Source organism: Melopsittacus undulatus, chromosome 4, assembly GCF_012275295.1.
Source record: "Melopsittacus undulatus isolate bMelUnd1 chromosome 4, bMelUnd1.mat.Z, whole genome shotgun sequence".
NCBI lineage: Eukaryota > Metazoa > Chordata > Aves > Psittaciformes > Psittaculidae > Melopsittacus > Melopsittacus undulatus.
The window spans coordinates 14543845-14570880 of record NC_047530.1 but is presented as its reverse complement, the minus strand read 5'-3'; the positions used below and the strand labels follow the sequence as shown (position 1 = coordinate 14570880).

Below are 27036 nucleotides of genomic sequence, written 5' to 3'. Positions count from 1 at the left end.
CGGCAGCAAGAGCAGGGTGCTGGAGCTGGGGTTGGTTACCTCCAGGGGTGGTGGCTGCACAATCTCTGGGCAGCTTGGTGCAGGGTTAGACTGTGCTTATGGTTAAGCACAAGCATTAAAAAGCATTAAAGCATTAAAAAGGCTTTTTCTGACATTTAAGTGGAATTTCTTGTGTTTCAGCTTGTGGCTGTGGCCTCTTGTATCTTGCTGTAGCCCCCTCACCACTGGATGCTTTAGTAAGATCCCCCTGAGCCTCCACCTCTCCAGGCTGACCAAGCCCAGCTTCTGCAGGCTCTGCTCAACCAGACCAAGCTCTAAATCATCAGCTTGGCTGTTGGCTGCACTCGTATCTCCCTGTCCCTCCTGTACTGGGGAGCCCAGCCCTGGCCCAGCACACCAACTGTGTCTCACCAGTGCTGAGCAGTGGGGCAAGATCACCCCCCTCAACCTGCTGGAGATGGTCCTGTTCATGCAGCCACCTTTGCTGCAAGGGCTGCTTGCTGGCCCATGGCCAGCTGGTGTCCACCAGGACTCCCAGTGCCTTCTCTGCAAAACTGCTTTCCACCCAGTGAGCATCAGGATGCAATGGGTGTGATGGGTTATCTCACACCAGGGGTGCCACTGGGCCCCTCGCTGAGTTTCCTGAGGTTCCTCAGTCCAGGTCCCTCTGAATGGCAGCGTGGACCTGCAGGGCAGCAGCACTCTCCCACTTTTGTGTTACCTGCAGATGTGCTGAGAGCAGGCTCTGTCTCTGTGTCCAGGTCTTTAATGACAAGGTTAAAAAGTAGCTGGGCTCATTATTCACCCCTGGGGTACACCACTATTGACCAGTCTCCAACTGGACTTGGTGCCAATGAAACCAGTCCTCTGAGCCCAGCTGCTCAGCCAGTTTTCAACCCACATCAGTATCAGCTTACCCAGCCTGTACTCCATCAGCTTGTCCATGAAGGTGTTCTGGAACACAGTGCTAAAAGCCTCCATGAAGTCAGGATAAAGCTGCCACAGCTCTGCCCTGTCCACTGGGCCAGTCACCACACTGCAGACTTCCCCTTGTAAAGCCACTCTGGGTGCTCCCCATCACCTTCTTGTCCTTCAGGTGTCTGGAGGTGTCATCCTGGATCAGTTGCTCCAACACATTCACAGGGGTGGAAGCACAGGTGACTGGCCTGCAGCTCCCATGAGCCTCCTCCTTGCCCTTGAGGGAAGGAGTGACTTCCACTCTCTTCCAGTAGTCAGAAACCTCTCCGATCACTGTGCCCATCTTCTCCCAGGCCCTCTACTTCCACCTCTTGTATAGTTCCTTTTAATGTCTCAGTTGTACCAGGAGCTCTTTGGGCATCCAGTGTTGCCCCTGACCTTCGTGTTCCCCCACCAGTACCTACCGAGCAGCAAGCATGGGGTGCCTGTCAGGAAAACATCATGGCTGCCCTCCGGGAGACTTCCTGGGTGGCCTGGACCCTGCTGCAGTGTCCCTCCGGCAACATCGGGGGGGCTTATGTCCCCTATGATGAGCAGAACTTCCAAACATGGAGCCTCTTCAGGTTGCTCAAGAACCTCATCCTCTGCTTCTCCTTGGAAGAGGCTCCTAGCAAGAGCCCCAAATGCTGCTGTGGCCAAGCACCCCAGAGCATGCCCTCATTGATCACTATGGGCAGGGTCACCCCAGGAGGGAAAGATTCATTGTGGATTGTGGTGTTTGGTCCCATCTGAATCACTCTGCCCAGGAGAGCACCCGCATCCGCAGCCCACAGGCAGCAGCTCCCTGCATCAGCCCTCCCAACATGGCTAAGAAAAGCATTACCTAAACCCCAGAGAAACGCCATTTCCTTCCATAAACAGTTTGCCTTTCCACGTACGTGTGCCTGCTCTCTGAGCCTCAAAGTGTGGTTTGTTGCACTACTACAGAAAGAAAAGGGAAACCAAAGAGTCCTGGGATGGAAAATTAGAGCTGGAGCAGCTGAAAAGGTTCCAAGGGAAGTCCATGGCAGCCGTGTGGTTAGGGAGAGTCTGGAGGTCCCACCGGCGGGTGGACTGGAAAGAAGCTTAAAAAAGGAAAATCAAGAGAAGAAAACATTTCAGTGTTGTCAGGAGTTGTTGGATGAATCCATACCGGAGCCCAAAGGCTTTAACAACTTGTGCTCCTGCAGTACCCCACGCCAAGAGCTCCGTTCAGCCGGGGGAAATGGTTTGTGTTCTCCTGCCCCACAGAGGCTGCAGCCACATCCAGCAGGCAGCAAAGAGAGGAGCTGGTGGCCGCTGTTTCAGCAGCTGCTGGGCTGGCTCAGCCTCAGCAGCACCCTCAGCAGGCATGGGCTAAGCCCAGGTTATCTTATTAACAGGATCTTCTCTATGTCTACCCCTAAGAGTGATAGAGAAGCAGCCCCAGCCCTGGGAGCCCATGCACCCACCCAGATGCACCCTCCAAGGGGGTGCTCTTGTCCCTTTGGCCCTAACCCCAGGCTCCCAGTGCAGCCTTGTATCTAACAAGATGCAAGGGGAATAGCCAGAGGAACAATTCATGAGCATCAGTAGGCAGGGATTTCCCATTGCAGGAGAGTTTTTTAGTTTCAACCCCCCCTACCTTTTAATCAGGCAGGGGGCTTGGCACTAGGTGGTCTTAAGGTCCTTTCCAACCCTATTCTGTGATTCTAAGATGGAGATGGCTTTACCAGAAGAGCTCCTCACATTCAAGGTATAACTAGTTCTCCAAGTCTGTCAGTTGAGACTGTACAGGAGAGCCTAGATGATACTGGTGGGCTCATCCAGGTATCCCTGGCCAGCCGGATGATACCAAATTGCCGCTGCCATGCTGCTCCTCAGAGCCCAGGGCTGGCAGCCCATACCAGCAGTGTAACAGCTTTGCTCCACATGGCCTCTGCCACCTCCTCATGACCAGCAAGTGATGCCACTCGACCCCAGGAAGGAAAAAACTCCTACAGCTGTTGTATACAAATTCAAGGCTACAAGGGGCCGGCTGCTCCTCTGAGCAGCCTGATGCTCCTCAGCTGAGGCAGATGCTTGACAGCACTTCTAGAGAGTGAACTCACCACAGGGCTCAGCAGCATCACCCAGTGTTCAAGGGAGCTGTTTTTAATTGGGATCTGCAGATGGCTCATCAGCACACACCTGGCATGGGCACCTCAGGGCCACAGCATTGCTCACACAGGGCAGTGGAGTGACCTCTGCATTCATCCTGCAGATCACAGGTCCTGGCATGGGATCAGAGGCAATACCCTATACATATAGAGCTACATATGTCCCCAAGGGGAGAGTTTGCACCTTTATGAATATGAGGCTACCCCTCTGCACCTCCCAGCAAGGTGCCTAGTGATGGGTGTTTTTCTAGTAGCAGCACCGGTCCCTGTGCAGTCCAGGGTCCAGAGCTGCGCAGGCTGCCATGGAGCCACCGGCACCAAGGAAGGGAGCAGTCATAGAAGGATGGATCATGGCTTCACCCAAACTCCAGTACAGGCAGAGCCAGGGCCAGCAGCCGTGCTCTGGGCAGGCAGCAGGATGGTGCGTACAGCCCTGCGTGGGAGAGCAAAGTGATATATTCCCTCTTTTCACTAAGTGAAACGCTCTGCTGACCAAGCCTAGTCAGGAGAAATTGCTCAGCTCTGCCAGAATTCCCACTTTGCTACAAAAAATAGATTTTTGGCCCTTTTTTAATAATAATAATAGTCATCATCATAATCATAATACTGGCAGGTTGGCCCTTGCTCTGTGACAACCCAGCCCCATCTCCATCCCTGTGTGGAGGTGGTTGCAGTCAGCTGGTGCTCCTCAGGGCAGCATCACCCATCAGCTGGATGCATCAGAGATGCTTCTCTCCCACCCCACTACGCTCCCTGGTATCAGGGTGAACCTCCGGCCTCCCTGAAAAGCATTTCCTGCCCCCATGAACTCTTGTTCCTCTCCTGCCGTGAGCAGAACTTGGGGCCGGGCTCAGCAGAGGGAGCCACAGACTGTGTGTCCCCGGACAGGCAGCTGCAGAGGCTGGGATCCAGCCTGGCACTCTTTCTCCTCTCTCCCTCTCCACTATCACTACCTTGAGCATCAGCCAGCCGCAGGCTGAACCTTTGCAAACCCCTTGCCAGCTATCCCTCCCCACTGCTGCTGCTTTCCTCCAACAACCTTTCCCACCCTCCTCTTCCCTCCAAACTGTACCAGCTCATTGCGATGATGTCCATTCCTCTCCCAGTTTATCTCCCCTTGTGATGAGCAATGGAGAAGAGACTGGAGGAAATGAGCACAGACTTGAGGTGCCCTGGGTTGGCACCCCCAGGACTGCACAGGTTTAGGTCCCCATAGGAAACATTTACATGGCACTAAGGGCTGTCCCCCCCCCACCGCTTTAAAACCAAACAGAGATGCATCCCACAGATATATTAGGAAGGTGACACCATTGGGGTTGATATTTACGTTTTCCAATAATTCATGCATTTACAGGCCATACCTCTTCTGGCATTTCTGGCTAGAGCAGAAAATGCATGCAAAGGACGGTCCCTTAGTGGCTACAGTAGGTGAAAATAACAGGTAAACCCAAATCTACCCTGTTTTACCATAAAGATACCCCCTCAGCCACTTGTTGGCTAATCTGCTCATAATAACACTGCTAATGCTGGATGTGGATACCATTAATTAATTATATAGATTTTCCCTTTTTCCTGTGCATCAATGTGCTGCAGCCAGTCATGTACCATCCATCAGTGCATGGACTAAAGAACTGTCAGCTGTACAGTGAGATACAACTTTGCAAGGGGAACAGTGGGATGCTGAGAGGGTGTGCAGGCACCCATGGCTAGGGCAGGACAGAGCCAGGGTACTAAGGCCTTCCCATAACACCTAGTAAAGGATCCCCCAGGCTACACATGAAGGTTAGGTGAGGGCACTCACCCAGGAATTGCTCCCTTGGTGGCAACTGTACAGCCCAGGCAAAAGAAGCACCACTGTTTTTTGCCTTAGTACTTTTAAAATCGTCTAGAGGCCTGTGCAGCTCAGTTAGCCTCTCAGGGCGGATTTCTAACCTTTGCTTTACTGCTGCCATTGCAGTATGGAGCAGCAGAGCAAACAGAGGTAATGTGGTACAGTTCACTCTGCCAAAAATGCCTCTACAAAGCCCCAACACCAAGAACACAATACAAAGTTCTTCAAAAAAGGTAAATACATTCATTCTGATTATATTCTTTGGGTATCTTAGCAAGGTTTATTTGAAAACTGATTTGTTTGCTGTCCCTGTCAGCAGCACAGCCCAAGACTTACAAAAAGAGCTTTAACATTTTATATCCTCTTAACTTCTAAATCATAACTGCAACTTTAAATACAACTGGAAGGCAAAGCTTTTCACAAAGGTAATTTCCAGGAGCTGGCACAAGGGCTCAGCCAAAGCTCAAAGGACACAGCAGTCTGGGGGCTCTTTCTCAATAGCAACAGCCCACTCGAGAGAGCAGGGCCAGGAACCAGAAGGCAGGTAATGAGCAATTTGAGCTCATTAAGCAGCTATGAGCTTACTCCAGTCCTACTGCAGCTTGCAGCTCCCCAATGCTGAGCGCTCAGAGCTGTAGGCTAGCCATCTGTCAGCACTTTCCCAGTGAGCTGGTACTGCCCAGGTTCCTCTTCCCTCCCTCTTTAAGGCTGTGTTTCCATGAACTTCCTTGGGAACAGGTTAGGTTGGGCTGGGAAATCTCACATCTTCAAGCAGCAGCATCTGTTTTTCATCACCTACCTGACCAATCCTATGTGCAAGAGGGTGCTTTGAGGAAGAAGTTTTTGGACTTTCCATGAAGATGCTCAGAGGGCTGGAGCACCTCTGCTACAGAGACAGAGAGAGAGAGCTAGGTGTGTTCAGCCTGGAGAAGGGAAGGCTCCAGGGAGAACTTAGAGCAGCTTCCAGTGCCTTAAGGGGCTACAAGAAAGCTGGAGAGGGGCTTTTGGCAAGGGCCTGTAGGGGTAGGACAAGGGGGAATGGCTTTAAACTGACAGAGGGAGATTTACACAAGGCAGAAGTTCTTCCCTGTGAGGGTGCCAAGGCGCTGGCACATGGTGCCCAGAGAAGCTGTGGCTGCCCCATCCCTGGCAGTGTTCAAGCCCAGGTTGGATAGGGCTTGGAGTAACCTGGTCTAGTGGAAGGTATCCCTGCCCATGGCAGGGGTTTGGAACTGGATGAGCTTTAAGGTCCCTTCCAACCCAAACTGTCCTATGACTCTATGAATCTGCACCTAGAGATGGAACCCAAGGGAAGAGGACCAAACAGTCTGTGCCAGGCACCTGACACAGGCTGGACATGGCACAGAGACTCACTGACTGGTCAATCCACAACACATGTGCAAGAGTAGATCGGAGACATCCAAAATTAAACCACAGCAAGGGGGGGGGGGTGTTAGGGTTACGGTTAGGGGGGGGGAGGAGGAGTGACCCCAAACAAAAAATACCTCAAACAAACCAACCCCCCAAAACCCAAAACAGAATACAAAGTTGAGGGGAAAAAAGAAAAACACCTGAGAAGCCACACCTACCACTGGAAATTATCAGGGAATGAACAGAGCATGTGACAGAGCAGGTGAGATCTTGGGAGATGTGTGGGTTAGGGATGGTGGGATGTCACCTTAATTGCAGATTTTGGGTCTTTGACAGGTTTGGTTACCCCTCTCTTCTGTTTTGTTGAGGGCTTGGTTTCTTTTGAGCTGTAAACACTTCCAAGCTGAATATTTTTTCCCCTCAACAAAAAATTGTTTTCCCACAATCACAAAACCAGGAAGGCTCCTTCCAATCCCACACCTAAAAAACAAAACAACACAAACATAAAGAGGAGGCAATAGAAAATGTCCTGCAAAAGCGTCCGTTTTAACAAACGGGCCATTTCCCACCACAGTGTCTGGCTTCAATATACAACCATGAGAAAGACAGAAACTCAGCTTCACCACAAAGACAATTCTTGACAATGCTCCTGGGGCTTCCCAGGGGTGTTATTTCCAAACAGGACAAACCATTTGGGAAAAAAAGAAAACAAAACCAAACCTCCATGCAGCTGGAGGCTTTCTGACTGGCACAGCATTCACCCACAAAGCTACGCTGTGCCAGCACATTCCCCATCCCCGCCTGCAGCCCAAACCCGTTTCTGGTTGCCTGGTTCATCTTGTGCTCCAGAATAGAAGTAAGAGACTTAAGAATCATAGAATCACAGAACAGCTTGGGTTGGAAGGGATCTTAAATCTCATCCAGTTTCAACCCCCTGCCACAGGCAGGGACACCTTCCACCAGACTGGGTTGCTCCAAGCCCCGTCCAATCTGGCCTTGAACACTTGCAAGGATGGGGCAGCCACAGCTTCTCTGGGCACCCTGTGCCAGAGCCTCACCAACCTCACAGGGAAGAACTTCTTCCTAATGTCTCAGTCTCCCCTCTGTCAGTTTAAAGCCATTCCCCCTTGTCCTGTCCCTACAGGCCCCTGTCAAGTCCTCCACACTTCTTGTAGCTCTTTCAGTATTGGAAGACAGTTATAAGTTTTCCCTGGAGCCTTCTCTTCTCCAGAAACTGTGATGGTTTTGGCTGGGATAAGGTTAATTTTCACACAGGCATTTAATGTCTTCCTTTTTTTTCTCCTTTCCTCATCCAAGGGGCAGGAAAGCCTGGGCCAGTTCACCCTCATGAGGGGTTGGCAGCTTGCAGCAGGTCACACTCCTCAGCTGGTGCAGTTAGAGCTCCAACTGCAGCACAGAACACATCCACCCCTTGGAAGAGCCTGGTGAAACAGAAGAGCAAACATTAAGAGCTACAAAAGGACTTCCCTGGCACATGCAGGCATGGTCTGCTTTGCTTCTGGTGGCTCTGCATGCTGAGAAGTGACAGGGCAGCTGCACTCTGTCCATGTATATACAAACATACCCAAGTGCAGTCTGTGCAGTCTTCCTTCCCTCAGCACTGCCCCTTAGCAAAGTTTTGGTTATGAGGCCCCTCAGGAGTCTCCAATCTGTAAACTTTGCTTTTTTTCCCCTGTATCTCAGCAATATCTGCATCCTGAGAGGACAGCAGGAATTATCTCTCAGACAGCTTCCCCACCTTGAAGGAGCAGTACAGCTTCTGCCAGCAAAGGCTGAGCTCATTGCTGTGAATGGCACACAGTGGGGTAACCCAACCAAGACTTCAGCTTCAAGGTCTTGTCACACCTACATCTTGTCAACTGTTAGGACACGTTCGTTCAGGTAGCTTGGCCAGGAACCAGGTATTTCCTCAGTAAAGTGTGATGAGGCATCCAGAATAGCTCAAGAAGCATACAAGAGGTCTGCAAGTCTATGGGAGTCTCAAAGCATTCAACAGCTACTCCAGAGCAGCTATTGCCACCCTCCATCCTGCCCCATTGATTCCTCTGGCACCAAGGACCAGAAAGAAAGATGATGACACAAGTCAACAAATGGGGACTCATCTGAGTACAACAGCAACTACTGTCCCAGAAGAGCAACCCAACATCTCACCACAGGCTTGGAGCACCTGTCACCAAAGGAGACAGAGCTTGTGCCACTTCCTTATGAGATGCCAACACCTCCAAGTCACCAAGGATGCTACCACTCCAAAGGACAGTACTGTGCTTTAATACTTTAGAGACAAGACTTTTACATGGTACAACAGCAGGCTGTACATCCTAGACATACATACACACTAGGTGTAGTTAAAGTTTGTGTATTTGAACAATACTAATGTTCAAAAAAATGCACCAAGTCTTACAACAACAATGTGAGCAAAATCCAAGGCCACAAGTAGAGAGAGGTATGTTTTAAGGGCTACAGGTCACATGGAAATAAAAACCAGTGGTGGTGCAATGCGAACTTTATCCTGAATAGAGATAAGGGGTTAAAACACAACTTTTCCCTTACCTCAGGAGCAAGACAGTGTTTTACAGAGACTTAATTTCCAAACTAAATCAAGCACAGAGAAACAAATATACTGGTGTGTGCCCCTTTGGTCCTCAAATTCTCTTTCCTGTTTTTGAGTTAAAGACAGAGTTCTACTCTGAACTTGAGGCAAGAAAGGCTTAAGGCTTTTTCAGCTGGATATTTGAAACATACACTGAGGCAGAAAGTGGCAATATCTGCTCTCAACCATTTCAGGAAAACAAATACCATAGAGTCAGTGTATTTTATAAATGTGCAAACACAGCTTGTTTACACTAGCAGACAAACACTGTTACAGCACTTAACTTTACAGAATCCAGAACAGAGGATATTATGAAAGATTTTTCCCAATAATGCTGTGAAGGTCATCAAGGTAAAATTAGCGTAATCAAGTACATGAGATGGTTGTTCTTGAAAGTTCTTTAGGCCCAATGAAAATTTGACCAGACATTATTTTCGTTCCATTTCCAACATGGGTTGAAGCAAGAGGCAGGAATGTTGGTTAAGATGGAGCTTGCCAGACCAGGAACTGTCTTGTAGGTTCACATACAGAACATCTTGGATTCATATTCGGTATAGCAGATACCACTATGGGAACCTTCTCTGTGAGCATCTGACACCCTGGCTGACATTTTATTCTTTAACTTTTGCCTCCTGTGCTTAGTTTGGGAAGGGTGGTTTTCATTTGCACCTCATGTTTTCCCAATTAAGAGTTACAAAACACCCATTAAAACTGTAACAAAGTATAAGAAGTTCAGCCAAGTCCAGCTGACTGAACCTTTTGTACCAATACTGCCACATACAGAGGTTACCACACAGAAAAAAAATGCGGTTGAATTCACTTTGATGGCCCTGGAAATGCTTTTCTCAATTGCTCTTACAAAATAAGTTGCCATTTCAGGTTACTTTGCCCTGAAATGACCTGCTGTCAAGCAGAAGAGGTACAACGGTGCTGCGTTCAGGATTTCAGTGCTCACCTTTGGTCCAACATTTATGAGATGCAAATCCTGACATGCTTGAACTCTTCTTTTTCAGATTACCAGACTACTTTTAGCTTCTTGATCTAACCCACAGAAATCCAAGAGGGAAAGCTCAAAATATAAATATCATTAAAAACCTCTTTGGATCTCTTAGCACTTCACAGACTGGATTTTTCCCTCCCCCCTCTTAAAGTCTGCTTAAAAATAGTAAGAAACTAATGGTTAAAAGTGGTCAAAGATTCTGAGGCACAGATAAGAAGGTGCATAAAACCATGTATACTGAGATAAGAATGTGCCCCAAATACTTCAGAAGTTAAATCCCTGCAAGTTAAGAGGCTAGGACAAATGTGTTTGAAGTTTCTCAAACAAACAAAAACCACACACAAAAAAGGAGGATTAATACTAGGCAAGAACATCAAACACCACCAGAGGTAACATCTCAAAGAGGTATAACAGACATCCAGATTTTTAAACAGCCACTGCAGGACTTGTAATAAAATATAGTCAGAGAGACTTCAGGACCATACTTTTAAGCAGAGGTGCAGTATTTGCAGCATAGGGGTCCTACAAGGATCCACAGCCTTTCCATCATTTCCTGTGCTGTTCCACATTTATTCTAATAAACATAATTATTTTATAAATATCCATTTCACTCCCAAGCCCCCCTTTTCTCCTGAGAGCAGAATATTCTGCATTGTGGATGAAAAACATTTCCAAAACCCTATTTGTTGCTTGTAATTCTGTGACATTAGCATCACTAGAAATCCAGAAGGAGCCTACCTCATCATTACATTTTCATTTGCCATCAGAAGTCTTTTACCGCACAAAGACTATGACAACAATTCACAACAATTCAGTTTAGAAGTGAGATGTAGGAACAAGTAAGAACAGACAGTGACACTGGACAAAATCTCCAGAGTGCATTTAGAGAATAACACAGTTTCAGGTCCTTATGAGTGTCAAGAATTCTTCACGGGTCTTTGGATCTTCCCGGAATACTCCCAACATTGTGCTGGTTACTGTTTTACTGTTCATTTTCTGTACCCCACGCATTACCATACACATATGCCTAGAAGAAATGAGAGAGGAGTCAATAAATCAAGCATACTCAAAAGAAAGAATCCCACATATGTTTCTTACATGGTCACATTAAACTCTGGGGAAGTGACAAAACCTCCCTATCCAGAAGGGACATCTGCCAGTAGTACCTCAGCTGTCCTCTACGGAACAGAAAGTCAAATTCCCAGCCCACAGGTGCTGCCTTCCCCCCTCCAATCCTGGGAAAAATCCCACCTTTCTAAGGTGTATTCTGATGATAAGGACATGCCTGTTGCTAGTCCCAGGCTTTGCTCTACTTGAGGAAGCAGAAGGTGCACTGAGGCAGAGCACAGTCCTAGTGCATCTGGGACAGCTGACCACATCACCAGTTGCCACATCTCTGCAGCAGAGCAGGTAGGCACCCACTTTAATGGCTCCAACCCACTGGGCCATGGGCAAGGATTATTACTGCTGTTGTTATGCACTCTGCTTCATAAAGAAGGATGGTACACAGCTACCACAGCCGAAGAAGCAACACACAACAGCTTTGCAGCACACAGCTGGAATCACACGCAGGCCATACGCTATCACAGAACAGCTCAGAGTAACTTACGTAGCTTCAATAACCACTCCAACTCCAGCAGGCTGTAAGGCTTCTGTGATGGCTATTGCAATTTGTTTGGTAAGGCGTTCCTGGACTGAAAGTACAACAGGGTGTTCAGAAGCAGTGTTAAATTTGACCATGCACAGCCACTATCTGGACAGCAACATTGAATCTTCACTTCCAAGTGTACCTGTTCCTCACCACCCATACACAAGTACTGCTCTTCCTAAGTGAATTTTATTAGTACCAAATCCTCTTTCATGTTTTTAATCCTTGAACAGACCTTTTATTTGCTTGTTAATACTGGAAGTCATTTTGCACTATACCTTTGCAGGAATCGCATTACTGTGATTTGTTACAATGGCTCTTACATTTCCTACTATGCAGTTAGATTTTCTTGCTTCTCTGTTTTCTCTGAACTTTAACATATTTGTTCACTGTTTTTACTGCTACACTATTCATTCCCTGCACACAATTTCTCCTTCTAAGAAAAGGAAAGGAAGATTTAAAAATGAGCAAATTAAAGGAACCTACTGTCCTGCAAAGCTTAAGTTCCTGCAGCTCTAGCACTCCCTATCCACCGGTCTGACACCTAATGGCCACTGAGACTTCTGTCACCAAGAACAGGCCACATTTAACTGCAGGAAGAGAGCACACTCAGCCAAATGCAAGGTCTCAGGTCCTGCAGCTTCCTCCACTTCTCAAGGACAGCAGGCAGGCAGCCCATGACATGGCAGCTCTCACTTCATCTCTTTGAGAAAGCCAACAGGATGCTGGGTTGCATCAACAAGGGCATCATCAGCAGAGATAAAGATGTCATTGTCCCATCTACTCAATGCTTGTCAGGCCACACTTTGAATACTGTGTTCAGTTTTGGTCCCCACTATACAAAACTGGACACAAGAGGAAAATCTTCCACAATGAGAACAATCAGCCACTGCAATAATCTCCCCAGGGAAGTGGTAGATTCCCCAACACTGGACACCTGATATTTGGTTGGACAGGCTGCTGAGACATCTAGTCTAGGTCATGCTTTGCCTAAAAAGGTTGGATCAGATGATCCCTGAGATCCCTTTTAATCTGATATCCTATGATTCTTCAAACAAGAATTCTTGAAGGCATCTCTCAAACTATCTGTAGGAGAGTTCACCTCCAGCAGTATCCAACTAGTTTAGCTATTCCTGACACCTGTATCTTGTAGCACATTTATCCCCTGAATCGATTACTGGCTACAGCTATTTTCATGGGCAGATGTTACACTTTACTGGAAATGCAGAGGCTGAGGAAGATGACAGATGAGAAACACTTGCTCAACACCACAGTGATTTTTGTTACACTAAAATTTGCTCAGCTGTATTCCATGTACAATTATCAGTGCCCTGAGCTGGCTAGCAAAGAAGTACACACAACAAAGCCAAAAATTCTTCTGCTTACCTTGTAATCTTCTACTGTATATTTCCACAATCCTGAAAGACAAAGGAAAAAGCCAATGTTATAGTTATTCCTATCTGACCATCACTATTGACACTACCAAACAAGATCACTGCACTGATCCGTGTCCTTCCTGGAAATCTGTGCAACACCATGCTGCTGATCAGCCCTGGCCAGTGTTGTTCAGGACATCCCTCAGCACATCCCTGTGTTTACTGATAGGTTCCTCTTACCCAGAGGGTATTTCAGAGGCAAACCTGTTGCTTCTTCTTAGAGCTGCTTCTATTTGCTGTTACTTTTGAATTACTTGTACCACCACACCCCTACATTACACAGTTGCATGGGAATCCATGTCCAAAGACTCCCTGAAAGCTAATCTTTGAACTGAGGTCAGACTACCTCCTGCTTCAATCTAAACCAAATGCTGTTTTAAGAACAATTCAGATACTGGAATTCCCAGAAGGCTACTGAAATTAAGCAAGAAATGCCTTGCATTCTTGCATTTAACCGTAAATGTAACAAAAACAATGAGACAGAATTGCATTTATTTAAAACAGATACTCTCCACCCATATATCACACCATCCTTCACATTTCAATGCAAGAATAATCCTAATAACTATCCTTGAACATGACTTCAAGTTTAAGCCATTTGTGGGGCTGTGCAAGTGATACTACCATCATTTATTGCCACAGTCCTGTAATCCACACATTTAAGAAAAAAGTCTTATAATTGCTCTGTAAATCAATGGGTTATTCATGCCAACCTCAAATGCTTAATTACACATCAAGGGGCCATATAAAGTCGCTACAGAAAGCTTCAATACCCAGACAAAAAGCAGACACTGGCTAGCAGCCTGAGGCATCAGTTACAAGAAACATTTCTGACAATGAGGCTTGCCTGCTGCTTTGGAGAGAGAATTATATGCTGAAGACTCCCCTCCAGAAATGAAATGGTTGTGTTACAGCTAAACAAAGCAACATAATATTTAGGTGAAATATATGGGTAGGAAACTAACTGATGCTCAGATATTTTTATACTGTTGTTACACATAAGAAGTCCTGTAAGCATGTTTATGTAAAAAAAATTCTTTGCATTAACAGTTTCAAGCCCAAACTTAAAATCCAAAGAAATATGCTTGTTTACTGAATGCAGGTTATCCACAACTACAGAAACTCACCATATCAGGCTAATCCTATTAACAAAAGATTAGGCCTGCAGTACCAGCAGCATCACAAATCTTTGTTTGAACACTGGTTGCATTATGTAGGGCACAAAAGGAAAGCACTATTTGGCCCACCAATCTTTTCATGGTAAGGACACAAAAGCAAGTGAGAAATGAGAACATTTTGTTATACAAGAATCTAAGCTTTTCGTTATTGCAGTATACAGGAGTCTTACCCTTGAAAAAGAGGCAAGATTTAACCTTTCGAGCAGTGCAGGAAGCCTTTCACATACTCATGCATGTTTCTATGAGAATAAATAGTAGGAAAATAGTACACTTCTAGCACTGTGTTGTCACTTGCATTAAAAATCACTGAAAACAGTTTTGAGCTCTTTTTTACACCTGCAGTTTAGAAGTAACAAGAGACCAGAACAAGCACAAATCAACAGATGCACATTACAAATGTGATCCTTAATCCTGCATTCAAGCCCTGCAGAAATGAAGCCAAGTGCTAAACACAATCTCTTCAGCAAGGATGTTCACTCTCAGAAATCCAACTCAAATAAACCCTTGCACAACCTAAAAAGATGCAGCCACATGAGTGCCAGCCAACCCACAAACCGTGAACTGCCACACAGACATCTCAAGTGTAAGCAGGTACAGAAGGCAGTCTCTTGCCCAGCAACTGCAGTGCTGATCTTAGAACCTCATTCTACAATTTCAGCAGTTAGGTACAGCCACAGAAAACATGTAGGAAAATAAATTTAAATGTCAAACTGCCTGTTTCAGACTTTTAATTAGAGAAAACTCCACTCCTACAAGCACTAGACAAGAAGATACCCTCTCTGTAATCTGTTACCTTAACAAAGATACGATCTCCAAGGGTCCTTCCACTTCCCAACCAACTTCATTGCTGTGCAAGCAGAGCACAGAACAGGGCTGGCTGACTTTAAAACACTGTAACGTCATATCTTCCCATTTCTTACCTGCTAAGAAAACCCAGCAGGCATGCAGATTTACAAGGCTAATTCTCATTAGTATTACTGGAACTACAGCAAGATTAACAGACATATCAGGGAAAGTATAAGCAAAGCCTATGTGGACTTCTTGAACCACAGCCAATTCTTCAAATTCATTTCTCAAGAAACCCTTCCACTCTGGTCCCCATAATGTGCTTATTGAAGGGATCTACCATCCCCCTTCCTCACCAGAACTAGAAAGTATCACTTTATAACAAGATTCAGTACAACAACTGATCCAAAGGAAAAAGCTGAGGAAAAAGCTATTTTGTGTAACAAATGGATTTCTCAAGTGCATCATAACTGCTTTGTTTCTTAGGCGCTCTCATCAGGTTTCAAGTGAAAGAAAGAAATGCCAAATTTATCTGAAGTCAGACAGCAGATAAAAGCATTAGATTCAGTTTCTATCCATAAAGTGTGCTCATTTGCAGTGTGGAAGTTTTGGGTTTTTGTTCTTATCAGTCAATATACACACAAGTATCAAATAGTTAGAGACCGCCACTGATTTTTGTGGCCTGCCTTAGAACATGACCAAATTCTTTGTTGTCCTTGTGTCAGTGCTTCCTGCAGACACCCATGCTTCAGATGCATGTACAAAAGCACTACAGTGGTACAACTGATGTGAATTAACACAGAGCTCAAAGACTTACCTGTCCTCTCCACAAAAAAACAAAATGCTGAGGATTGGTCTAAATCCAAATCCAGGACACAAACTGAGCTGAGCTTTACAGGGGGACCAGATTAGAAAGCTTAGCACATTTAGCACAGCTTGGAATCCTTTCTACAAATGAGGATCACTTTCATTACATTAACACTTACCTAGCAAGCTTGCTGAGGCCAAGTACTTGTTTGTTAGGAAGATAGCCAATATGTACCTAGACAGGAGAACAAATCATTAACAGAATCAAAACCACACTTCCAAATGCATACAAAACTCATGCATAGACAATGAGATGTGCATTCGTTCCAGAACTAACTATGGAACAGTCCAGAAGTCTTAGCACGTGGGAGGAACATGCCACCATGCAAGCCTGAAAAACTGTGGAGCTAACAGAGACTACAAGTGCCTGGTGAGGTCAGTGTCCTGATGAAGAATAGCTAAGTTTTCTGACAGGGAGAAAGATCACAACTCCAAGAGTCCCAAGTTCAGGAATGTTACTATATTTGGGTACAAAAAGCAGTCTGTTACTCAGTATAGCACTATTCATATAAATTAAACATGACTTTTCTTTCAAAACCTAAAATGGATTTAGGGAGTGGGAGGGAGAGGGATTGTACTTCACTTCCAATTAAAGTTCTGATGGCAAGAAATACTTTGCCACCAAAGTCAGGCTGCACTTACTGTTGTTTGGGGTTTTCTTCCCCTGCTTTAGTAGTACCATACATCACTGTACAGTTAGTCAACTTCCATCCTACTCAAGTATGGATTTGCTGAATATTCACACTAAACACAGTTGCACTAAACTGAAGTAAGTTTAGTCAAAAAATGCTCAGATACAAAGGTATCTGAGGGGAACGGCATTTAGCTTCTTGGTTTTAGAAAGCAGCATAGGCTCTGAATTCAAGTGAGGTCACAATTATAATAGATTATAAACCAGCATTGTGTCACTGTACCAAAGACTTGAAAGATTAGCCAAGATACAGAAAGTGAGTGTCAGTGTAGGATTCTGTCTTAGTGCTTTGCCAAGAGGCCCCATCTCATAATCCTGTATTGCTGTTTCAGCAGTCAGAGGTACCACAATGCACCTAATTACTTGGCTAACATGCTCATTCCTATCACTTCTGTTGGGTAATCAACCTACTGACACCTGAAAAGACATGAAACATTTCAAAGTCAGAGACATAACTTAGAAGCAAATGTTGAATCCTGTTCCCCGTTGAGTGTTTTTTGTGAATTTCTTAGTTTCATTTCAGATAGAACTGCAAATTCAAGACCAACTGGTCGGTATTTGCAGCCTGTTTGATGTACCCAACAGGAGAATGGTTAGTCTGAGAATATTTAGAGGCATACCAAGTCATTTAGCAGACCATTATACGAGCAGGACCAATTCGGTGTTTGCGAGGAGATTTCTCCAAACCACACAGGCTAAACAGCTAGATGTAAAAAGAATGCATATATTGCCACAGGAGTAACAAAGAGGATAACAGACAAAATAGAAAGCTTGCACAGAAAAAGAAGTTACCTTGATTTCCAGTATAAAATACCAACAGTGAAGAAAAACAGATGAAATTGAGTTTATTCAACTAAATAAATGGCTGATTTCTGTTTGGGTACTGTATTTTGGGGAGATGGTTTACTTGGAACATATGTGGTACTGGTTGAATTTTATAGACAACAAAAGCATTTGCTACTCCCTGGCCTGTGAGTACGTTATGATGTAACAGATGGATCAGAATAAGCTCCATCCTTCTGTGCTGATATGGGAGTGAAGAGGCTGAAATACGCTGAAGGGACTACCCACTCTGAACTCTTCATCATGTTTACAGTGGTTACCTCGATAATTTTTATTTACTTTTTTAAGTTGTTGGCATCACAATTTCAACATCCTCTGGAATACCAGTCCCTTTCACGGGAATCCCAATCGAAGCACCCTCCTGCTAGTCAATTTTGACCACGCTTTCCCTGATGCGGCTCATTTAAGACAGGGCTACTAATCAGAAGCTTGTTCTGCGTACAGGGGGGTCCCGAGGTGAATGTGCACTAGATAGCTCTGAGTCAGAAGCTAAATCCATGACAGAGCCAGTGTGCAGGGTGAGCTGGTTTAATATCAAGATGTCTGCCCCCAAGGCTTGCTGCTGCTTCATGAAGAAGAGCTTTGATATTAAATGTCAGAAACCATTAGAGTACATAGACTAGGAAAGGTTGAGCATTATATTTTGGGAGCTTAAATTCAAATAAAACTCACATTAAGGAGGTCTTTCTTATTTGTATTCTGAAGATTAACTTCCAGAATCATAGCCGTAAGCAGTAAATACTTAAAGCCTTAAAAGCTTTGTAGTTACAGCTACAAAAGGTCTTTTACATATACTTTAGGTCTTTTATCATATATTCCCACATTTGTTTTGTGAGGAAGAGTTACCTTTCCAACAAATGGAACGAGATGATGCTCACACAATGAGAACATGTCTATGTCCTTCACAATTACCATCTCATCATGATCTTCATCAAAGATGGCATCATTCAGAACATCTGAAATCAAAGATTCACATTAAAAAAAAAAATTAACATGGAAGCATGGAAGGTTTTTCCAGCCAGTATCTGAGTAGTCTTGTAGCAAGAACACAGCTCTCTCAGTACTGCAGACTTCAGGGTTAGGAAAAAGGAGGCAAGTAAAGAGTAACATCGCAAGTACGCTTCAGTTTGCATACAGCTGCCACAGTGCTATGTCAAACTACCTACATGCTACACCAGAAGTCAGACTGTAGTGTTTTATTTAAATAATAGTGAGAGTCCAGATTAGAATGAGTCTAGTCTTGGCAGAATTACTGACATGTTAAGAGGAGGAGAGGACACCTCAAAATGGGCTTTCATTAGTGCTTCCACATACCACAAGCAAAGCTGAGCCTGAGGTTTGAGAAAAAAATCATCACAGTAGTTTTTTCAAACACTTCAACATCAGCATCACTGTTTTCAAGGAAGGTTTGCACTCAAATAAGATACTTTTATTTCATCCTGAAGCACACCAGCCAGCAGCTCTTTAGGCACAGACAAAAGTTGAAGAGACAGATTTGTATGCGCAGATCAGGGAGCGATTCACTGTGTCCCAAACTGAGAGCAGAAATGTGTATGCATACTCCGGCCTAATTCTGCACCTCAGAGTTAACAGAATTGAAGTGCAGAAACCCACAAAGACAGAAGGAAGAAGAGAGAACTCAGTAAGAAAAGGGATACACAGTGTGACACTTCGTGACACAAAATTTAGCAGGACAGTTCCTCAGTTGATTTTCCAGATTTAGCAGTCCTCTGACAAGTCCCCTAGCAATCCTGACACAGGTTACAGCAGATCACTATAGTCTTCACAAAGATTGCAGGCAGCTGGACCATGCTTGGAGAGGTTAAAAGTAGAACAGCCTGAAGAGACCAAGCCTTTTGAAGGACAAGAGAGAAAAGCTGTTGTAGAAGAGAGAGATTAGAGATAATAGCAAGACAGAACAAGCTGTGCAGAAGGGCAAGGAACTCTGCAAACACATTAGCTTGAAGACACACTGACACTTGGAGTTACTTTCAGGAACCAGTCACATACACCAGGACCAGAAGGAACCATTTGCTCACGGACTGGCCTGCTTCATCCACAGTGGAGCTCAGCACCTGCAGTGGCAATTACACAGATCTAATAGTCATGCCTGCTCTATTTGCCTTTATGCCTTCCCCTGACATGCACGTACACCTAATGGCCACCATCTGTTGTTGATAACGTATCATCATCATGGAGCATTTTAATTTCCTGTTTGCTATCAGCACTACACAGGTAACCCTGGAAACTGTGCGCAAGATGTTCTGCCTGCGATGCATGTTCTTTCCTGGAATGGCTGGCAACCTGAAAGACAGCAATGCTGAACCCAAGAAGGCTTTCGATCAGGTCAGAGAGCAGGAGTAAGGGACATGAAAGAGCCCAGGAAACAACTCTGTAAAGGCTCGTGATTTTGTTTTTCAAATTCCAAAGCCTAGTTTACACCAAGCTGGCAAGAATTCCAGTTACATAGGAGCATCATGCGGTTGTATAACTATGAATTCAGCAGGAATAGCCAGAATCCAAAACAGAGCAGGCTCAGAGGAGAGGGAAGAGGAGACAGAGCAGCTGTCTGGGATCTTAGTTCCCTCCTGCAGCTCTCTGCAGTTGTACAATTTCTACAGCAGAAAGGCAAACACAGCTCTCATAAAACCTGCTACAATGAGCAGCATTATTAAAACAAAATCCAAACAGAGCCACAGAGCATCTCAGGAGTTGATTGCTGCTGTTATTAGACCACAGCTTGGCTCATACCAGCCTTGCCAGGAGCATATCAGAGTCCAATGTTGGATAAGGATTTATGTCAGCACACTCTCAAAGCAGACTGTTCAGAACAATCAAACACAGCCATGCTCTCAAAGTCATGACAATGTGTGACACAGCGTAAGGCTAAAGCTATAACAGAAGGTACTTATATATATAACAGAAGTCTCATATATATCTACATATATATGCATATGCACACTTATTTACATATAAATTATACATTAATAGGTCCTTACAAACTTTATCTAAGGAACCTAACACCATCATGGGAATGTTGAAGACCCATGCTGAATCATGGAGGCAGCTGTTATCCTATTTCAAAGCTGGAGCATGAAGGAGGTTAAGTGACCCATGAAGCGTCACACAGGCAACTTCAGAAACAAAATGCATCCTTCTCATAGCTAAAGCAATCAAGCTTTAGAGGTGTGTAAACAAACAGATCTGTGTGCTAAGAATAAAACCACAGAGCTGGAGAATGCTTCACGTTTCTCATTTATATGGGTCTTGCCGATTTTGCACATTAGATTTAATATTGCAGCCAGAGCACAGATGATATCCTGCTCAGCTGCACAACCTCTGCGGCTGTGTCTGCAGCATGCTGATTTTAAGTCAGCACTTGTTACTCCTTGCAAAGGATTACCAGAACCCATAATGGAAGAAACCAGGTCAGTAGTTTTATCTAACTTTGCGTGCACGTGTGTGTGTGATTCAATTGGCAACAGCCGCAAATAGAGCCCCAAGAAGCTCAGCCTGCATCCTGCAGCACATGTTCTCGACAACTTAACAGAGCTGAAAAGACAGAAGGGAAAACAAGTCCTCAGATTAACCAGGCCAGAAACAAAGCTGAGGATAAATTCAGGCCTCTTTTGCCATTCTTTCATTTGGAGGCCCCAAAGCATTTATTCCTGACACTCAGATCAAGATCCAGAAGTCATGTTGTCCCTCCCCAGGCCTGTCCCAGTTCACACAGAGCAATGTGGCTGTTACACTGGCTGCGTCTCTCAGCTCTAAAATACTCACCTGCCTTTTTAATGCACCTGCATCTTCCCCATCCCTTCCTCCTGTGACACCAGGATCTTCAAAGCAAAACCGTAAAAGTCTAAAGGGCTTTTAAAGGGATGAGGACTTGAAGTAAACATTGCTAGCCTGGTTTCCTAATAAAACAAGGCACCTGAAGCTCAGATGGGCTCCTCAACAGCCTACTTGTTAACACAGAAAGGAAATTCTTCCTCAGAAATGAAACAACACTTTTACTCCCTCCAAGTAGCACCTACGTAATCATCCACATCACTAGGATAAGACCAGCATCTCCTCCACTAGCAAGAGAATGAGCAGTTCATTTATCATCCCTTGGCCCCTCATAGTCACACCTCCCTTCACTCTGCTTTTATCAGTGATAGCTGTGTTCAAGTGCTGCTACCAAGCCCTTCCCATAAGCCAAAGGAGATTGCAAATATCCCCATTTTCATTTTTCACCACCCCAGAAAAGCTAAGGGAATTTACTGCTGAAGTCCTTAAGCCTAGACATATCATGTTAGCTAAAAGCTAAGAATCCAAGTTAAAATAGATAGCTGGGAAGAAGAGAACAAACCCAAACATTTTATGTACAGTCAGGGTGCTCTCTGGATTATTCCAGCTGATTTTGCTTTCAACACAGAGCTCAAATCCTGGTATAAGAACTTCAGTGAGCTCTTAAAACTAATTAGTCAACTCTACAGCAAGTTAACTACTTGAAACAGCAGAATTAATTCTTCTCCCTTTATCTTCAAAAGGAGTTGATAAAAGCAAATATCAGAATTGGATGAAGACAGAATGAGAAAAACCTTTCAGGATTTTGCGTCAGAGCTAAGCAAAAAGACCTGTTGCTATAGAAACTATTTGCATGGCTTTAATGTGACACAGGAAAGCAAAAGCACCTCTGGCAACCAAAGACACAAGAGCCCACCCAGAATATGGCTCAATAGGTGAAGGGAATGAAGAATGGCAGCACTCTGCAGAGTGACACTGCATCAGCTTCACAGCACTTCAAGTGTCCCATTTTTATTATGCCTGGGACACAGAAGAATGATGTAGGCTGTTCTACGAGTTAAAGTACTTCCCCCTGGTGCTAAGTTACCTCACTGCTCCACTTCAGAGTAGTCAGACTGAGGATTGTTCAGTCTCAACAGAAAAAAGGCAGCCTCAGAGATCCCCTGAGCTCGTGAATCCTGCTAGACATAAGGTTATCCCGATACTGTCACTGACAGCCCCTGTGCTCTCTATGGTGATCTGCAAGTCACAGCAGGCAGCTGAAGCCATCATAGGAATGAGTTCAGGCCAAGGGAGGCTGCATCCTGTGAGTGGTGTGGCAAGTCACACCACAGCAATGCCTATTTGGATAAACTAGGATACAGGCTGAGGTCAGGTACCTTCTGCTCTCTTGGGAACACAAAACCAATAACAGGATACCTAGAACAAAATAGTAATGAGTCATGGTTTGGAGGATACTCCAGAACAGCAGTGCCATAAGCCAGAGACCAAAGGCTAAACATCCAATAAGGTATAACCAGCTGGGGTATGTTGGCAGCCACCTTTGAATGTGTTTCTCAAGCGCCTCTTCATCTGAATACAAATGTAACTAACAGAGCAGGAGACACAAACTAACAGCTGAATGTGTGATAGGGAAACCAACAGACTACAAGGGCAGAATTAAATCCAGAAGGAAATTGCTGTGAATATCTTTCAGTTGCTTCTGGGTAAGCAGTAAGATGTAAAGTCAAAACTGAATTATTTTATTTATTCATGTGATGACACTAGAGGTAACTGTAGTTAGAGAAAATATTCCAGAGAAGAAACAATTATTGCAGGTTTTCAGTATTAAAAAGGTACTAGGAATTTCTTATGCACATAAAGAAGAGAATCAGGCTACAAAACCACTCAGTCATATAGTTGGTACTGCTACAGAAATTTAGTGACTTTGGGATAATAAGAAAAAGGGTAAACAGGGTATGCCATTTGCTTGAAGAAATCTTGAAGAGCTCTAGAAAGAGCCACAGCTTATGATGCCACATTATTATTTAAATAGGCAACAGACTTCAAGAGCTGCAGAGAAAAATCAGATCAGCACTATGTGGCTTTCTTCCTACAACACACTTTCCTAACAGAAAACTGACTGAGAAACCTCAGATACAGAGGAATTTACAAGTTTATGACTAATATTTCAGATTTCATTACTACACATCAAAGGACTAGAAATAGACATTCAGCTTCCAACAGGAACATTTGTTTCATAAACAAAACTTAATTCCTCAGTTACCTGAAGAGAGGTGAACCAGATGCGTAATTTAAGACCTATCATAGAAGTGAAGATGGAGAAAAAGCATTATTGCTATTCAACTAATTCTAGCCACTATTTGTACAGATTTATTTTTCTATGAGACACTTTCGATGTTGCTGTGGGAGATTCAAGTCTATTCGTAAGAGATCAGTTATTGCAGACTCTCAGATGAAGCTAAGATTAGGTTCTAGAAGTTGTCCTCTGCCAGAAGGTTTATTAATATGTGGGAAAGCAGGGTTATGGAGATACTCTTTAAAATGTATCAGGATTTCAATAACAATTTCAATGTCTCATGTCATAGAAGGTGCTGAAAGTCCCCTTGTCCACACTTTCTGAAATCAAAACAGAAGAAAAAAATCAGAGAAAACACACTTTTGAAAAGCAACATGACCAGGAGCCCTTAGTAGGTAAGATGTGAGAGGTTAAGACACTTATTACATTTCCAACAAAACTGCAAACGAGCTTGGTGTACTTGAGCATTAATGGGCAGGGGGGATCATCCCAGAAAGTCCAACAGCCCTAGTTTCCAGCAGAAGTTTAACTGCATTAAATACCTCTTTCAGTGTGGTAGGCTTCATGCATGTGGGGGTACAGGTTGAAGAAAGAATCTTACTCTGTACAACCCAGTATTTCTCACCCTCTGATCTACAGGAAAGAAGCCATCGCTATACCACAGTAGCAAGTGGGATTGAGTATGCCCTCAGCAAGCCTGCTGATGACAACAAGCTGTGTGGCTCAGTTGATACACTGGAGGGAAGGAACCTGTTCCAGTGCTCTGTCACTCTCACAGTAAAGAAGTTCTTCCTGATGTTAACGTGGAACCTCCTATGCTCCAGTTTACACCCACTGCCCCTTGTCCTATCACTGGTATCGCTGAAAAAAGCCTAGCTCCATCATCCTGACACCCACCCTTGACATATTTGTAAACACTGATGAGGTCACCCCTCAGTCTCCTCCAAGCTAAAGAGACCCAGCTCCCTCAGCCTCTCCTCATAAGGGAGGTGTTCCACTCCCTTAATCATCTTTGTGGCTCTGCACTGGACTCTTTCAAGCAATTCCCTGTCCTTCTTGAACTGAGGGGCTCCATGTCTTCATGCATTATGCAAGAAGATGTGAGTAGCTGGAAAGTAAAAGGATTCTCCACCTGAAGAAGGAAGGCTGTTAGTATCATAGCTTCATTTCATTCCCCAGAAAAGAGCAGTCCAAGAGTACTGCACCCAGCTGTGACACTTCCTACTCTAAGGTATAACACAGCTCTCTCCCAGACATGGATATTCAGAGGCAGGGACTACCCAGAACTACTCTACACTCAGAAATGTGACAGATTAGGACAGACTATTCAGATCCCAGATAATCCACACTGGAGCAGGAAAAAAGCTGTAAATACATGAAGGGAGCTTGAGAAGGAACACACACCTGGTAGAAAGATGAGACAGTTTAAGACAGGCAGCAATCTCACCCAGGTTCAGATGAATTTCATGCTCAGAAACTATCACGAAAAAAAAAGTTAGAGACTAGCAGGATAACCAGGAAACCTCCTGTGTTTTAGAGCAGTAGACACACATGTGGATCCCAAATGAGAAGTTATTCCTAGTAGACAAAGGATTATGCCACGAAACCCTGATGAAACCTCATCTCGGGCAGATAATACAGAAGGAGTGGAGGAAGAGAGGAACAAAGATGGCCATTGCAGCACAGAGTCTATTTCCAGAGATGAACCTGAAAACCTGGTTTGATTTAAAGGGCAAAACAAATGCCAAGACAGAAAAGCTGCTCCTAGGGCAAGCTAGGACACAACACTGGCACAAGTGTTAGCTGGCCCTGAGTAAGCTAATGTCAGAAGTTGTACACAGTCTGATTTCAGAAGACTAAAAGTGGGGAGGTGAGAAAGAAACTAAACACAAAAGCCATCCTTCAAGTTGAAGCACAGTGCGCTACAGAACAGACTCCAGGGTGTTAGCAGGAGCTCTCTGATGCCAACCATCAGCATAGCTCAGCTTCTTTTTTTCTCAGCTGCAACACACTGATGCTGTTCTAGGGCAGGCTCCACACACCAATGCTGTACTCCGGAGAGCAGACCAGAATCATCTACTTCCTTATTCACATTCAAAAGATCCTTGCTGACAGTATTTGACTCCCTTATGCACTAACAGGAACTAGCTTTTTACCGTAAGAGGGAGCAAAAGGGGAATTCCCCAGCTGGAAAAGTTTCGTTAATTGAAAGACTAAGAAGAAAACGTGTAAATACGAAGTTTTCAATTAAGATTTGCCCTGCAATATAACCAAGAGACACCTTTGGAGTCGCTGGTGATGGGGACGACAAATCCCACCCAGCTCCCCTCCTCCTGCCCTCAGGGAGGGCTCACAGACAGCAGGTAGTTAAGGGGGCAGGGATGTGAACCGGAGACGACTCCCTATCAGCATGTACTGCTAGGACCCTGAGATGCGGCAGGGACCTCCCTGACCTCCTCCTTTCTCCCTTACCGCACTTCCTCAAGTTTAATTCCCACCTTTGAAAAACCTCATCTGATAAAAGCATCAGCAGAAGTAGGTTTTTTCGGAGAAAAACTCAAGCCACCTATGTCTGCTGATAGACACAAATGCACTACCCGCGCTGAACACAGCCTAGCTCAGCTAGGGACAGACGAAAGCACAATCAGCAAGTTTCTACGTCAGAGCCTGAAAAGTTTATGCTGAAGAAAAAGAAGTAAAAGCACTTATTCTGATCACGGGAACCAGAAGCACAGAAGTTTATGACAGAACGTGAACTTCACCAGCATAGAGCTTAAAAAAGGGGAAGGAGAAGGCAGAAAGACCCCGAGGTGTTCCTAATGCTGATGACAAGGTACTGTGGGCAGGGGGGTGGCGAAGCAATACAGTAGGAAAGCCAGCCCCACGGCTGGTATGAAAGCAGCAGGCTCCAGCTCCGCCGCCCGAGCCCTTCCCGGGGTGACACCGGCCCGCCGGGGGCAGCACTCCCTACCCGAGATGGTCTCCTGGTAGCCCTTGGTGAAGAACTGCATGGCGGTGGCAGCCCTCCAGGGTGTCTTCAGCAGCCCCTGCCGCTCCGGGTCCTCGCCTAGCGAGCGCAGGATGGTGGTGTAGGCGGCCGCCAGGCTGGGCAGGCTCAGCTCGTTGTCCTCCTCGCTGCGGGGCCGCTCACCCCGCCACCCGTCCCCGCCGGGGGGGCCGCGCGGCTTCTCGGCCACCGCCGACGGGGCGGCGGAGGGCGGCGGCGGCCTGTCCTGCCGCGGGTACCCGTTACAGCCCCGCGCCGCCGCCATGGGCACGGGCACAGCGCTGTGGTGGAGCCGGCTCCCTCAGTGACCCCACCCGCCACCACCTCAGCCCAGCACCGCGCTCCCGCCCGCCGCCTCAACCTCCCGCTTTATACCGCCCGCGCCGCTGCCATTGGCAGACGCTGCCGTTACGTCACCCGCTGTGTCATGAGCCGGCCGATCTCAGCCCGCCACGACAGGGTGGTGCCGGGAGCCAGGGGACCCGGGGATGCCGGCACACAGGGACCCGCTCCATCCGCAGGGGATGGATGGGAACGTCCCGCTGGGGTGCGGGTGCTCGCCCTGCGCACCAGGTTCCGAC

At 45.5% G+C, this 27036-nt stretch overlaps 1 protein-coding gene across 1 annotated transcript; it reads right to left on the bottom strand.

The window, feature by feature from the left end:
• Window positions 1-8563: 8563 nt before the first annotated feature.
• GCH1 (GTP cyclohydrolase 1) lies at window positions 8564-26780 on the bottom strand. The gene is made up of 6 exons (XM_034062374.1): window positions 26420-26780; window positions 18204-18313; window positions 15943-15998; window positions 12943-12974; window positions 11518-11602; window positions 8564-10935 (listed from the first exon to the last, which is right to left on the bottom strand). Exons 1-6 carry the CDS (start codon window positions 26718-26720, stop codon window positions 10809-10811), a joined length of 711 nt encoding a protein of 236 aa, XP_033918265.1. The 5' UTR covers window positions 26721-26780; the 3' UTR covers window positions 8564-10808.
• Between the last annotated feature and the right edge of the window lie 256 nt (window positions 26781-27036).

Excerpts from the sequence above, each read along its gene's own strand:
- GCH1 (XM_034062374.1), bottom strand. The coding sequence starts at position 26,720 with ATGGCGGCGGCGCGGGGCTGTAACGGGTACCCGCGGCAGGACAGGCCG. Across the intron at positions 18,314-26,419 it reads CTACCAGGAGACCATCTCGG|ATGTTCTGAATGATGCCATC; the intron begins GTAGGGAGTGCT and ends CTTTGATTTCAG. Across the intron at positions 12,975-15,942 it reads GGCCTCAGCAAGCTTGCTAG|GATTGTGGAAATATACAGTA; the intron begins GTAAGTGTTAAT and ends TTTGTCTTTCAG.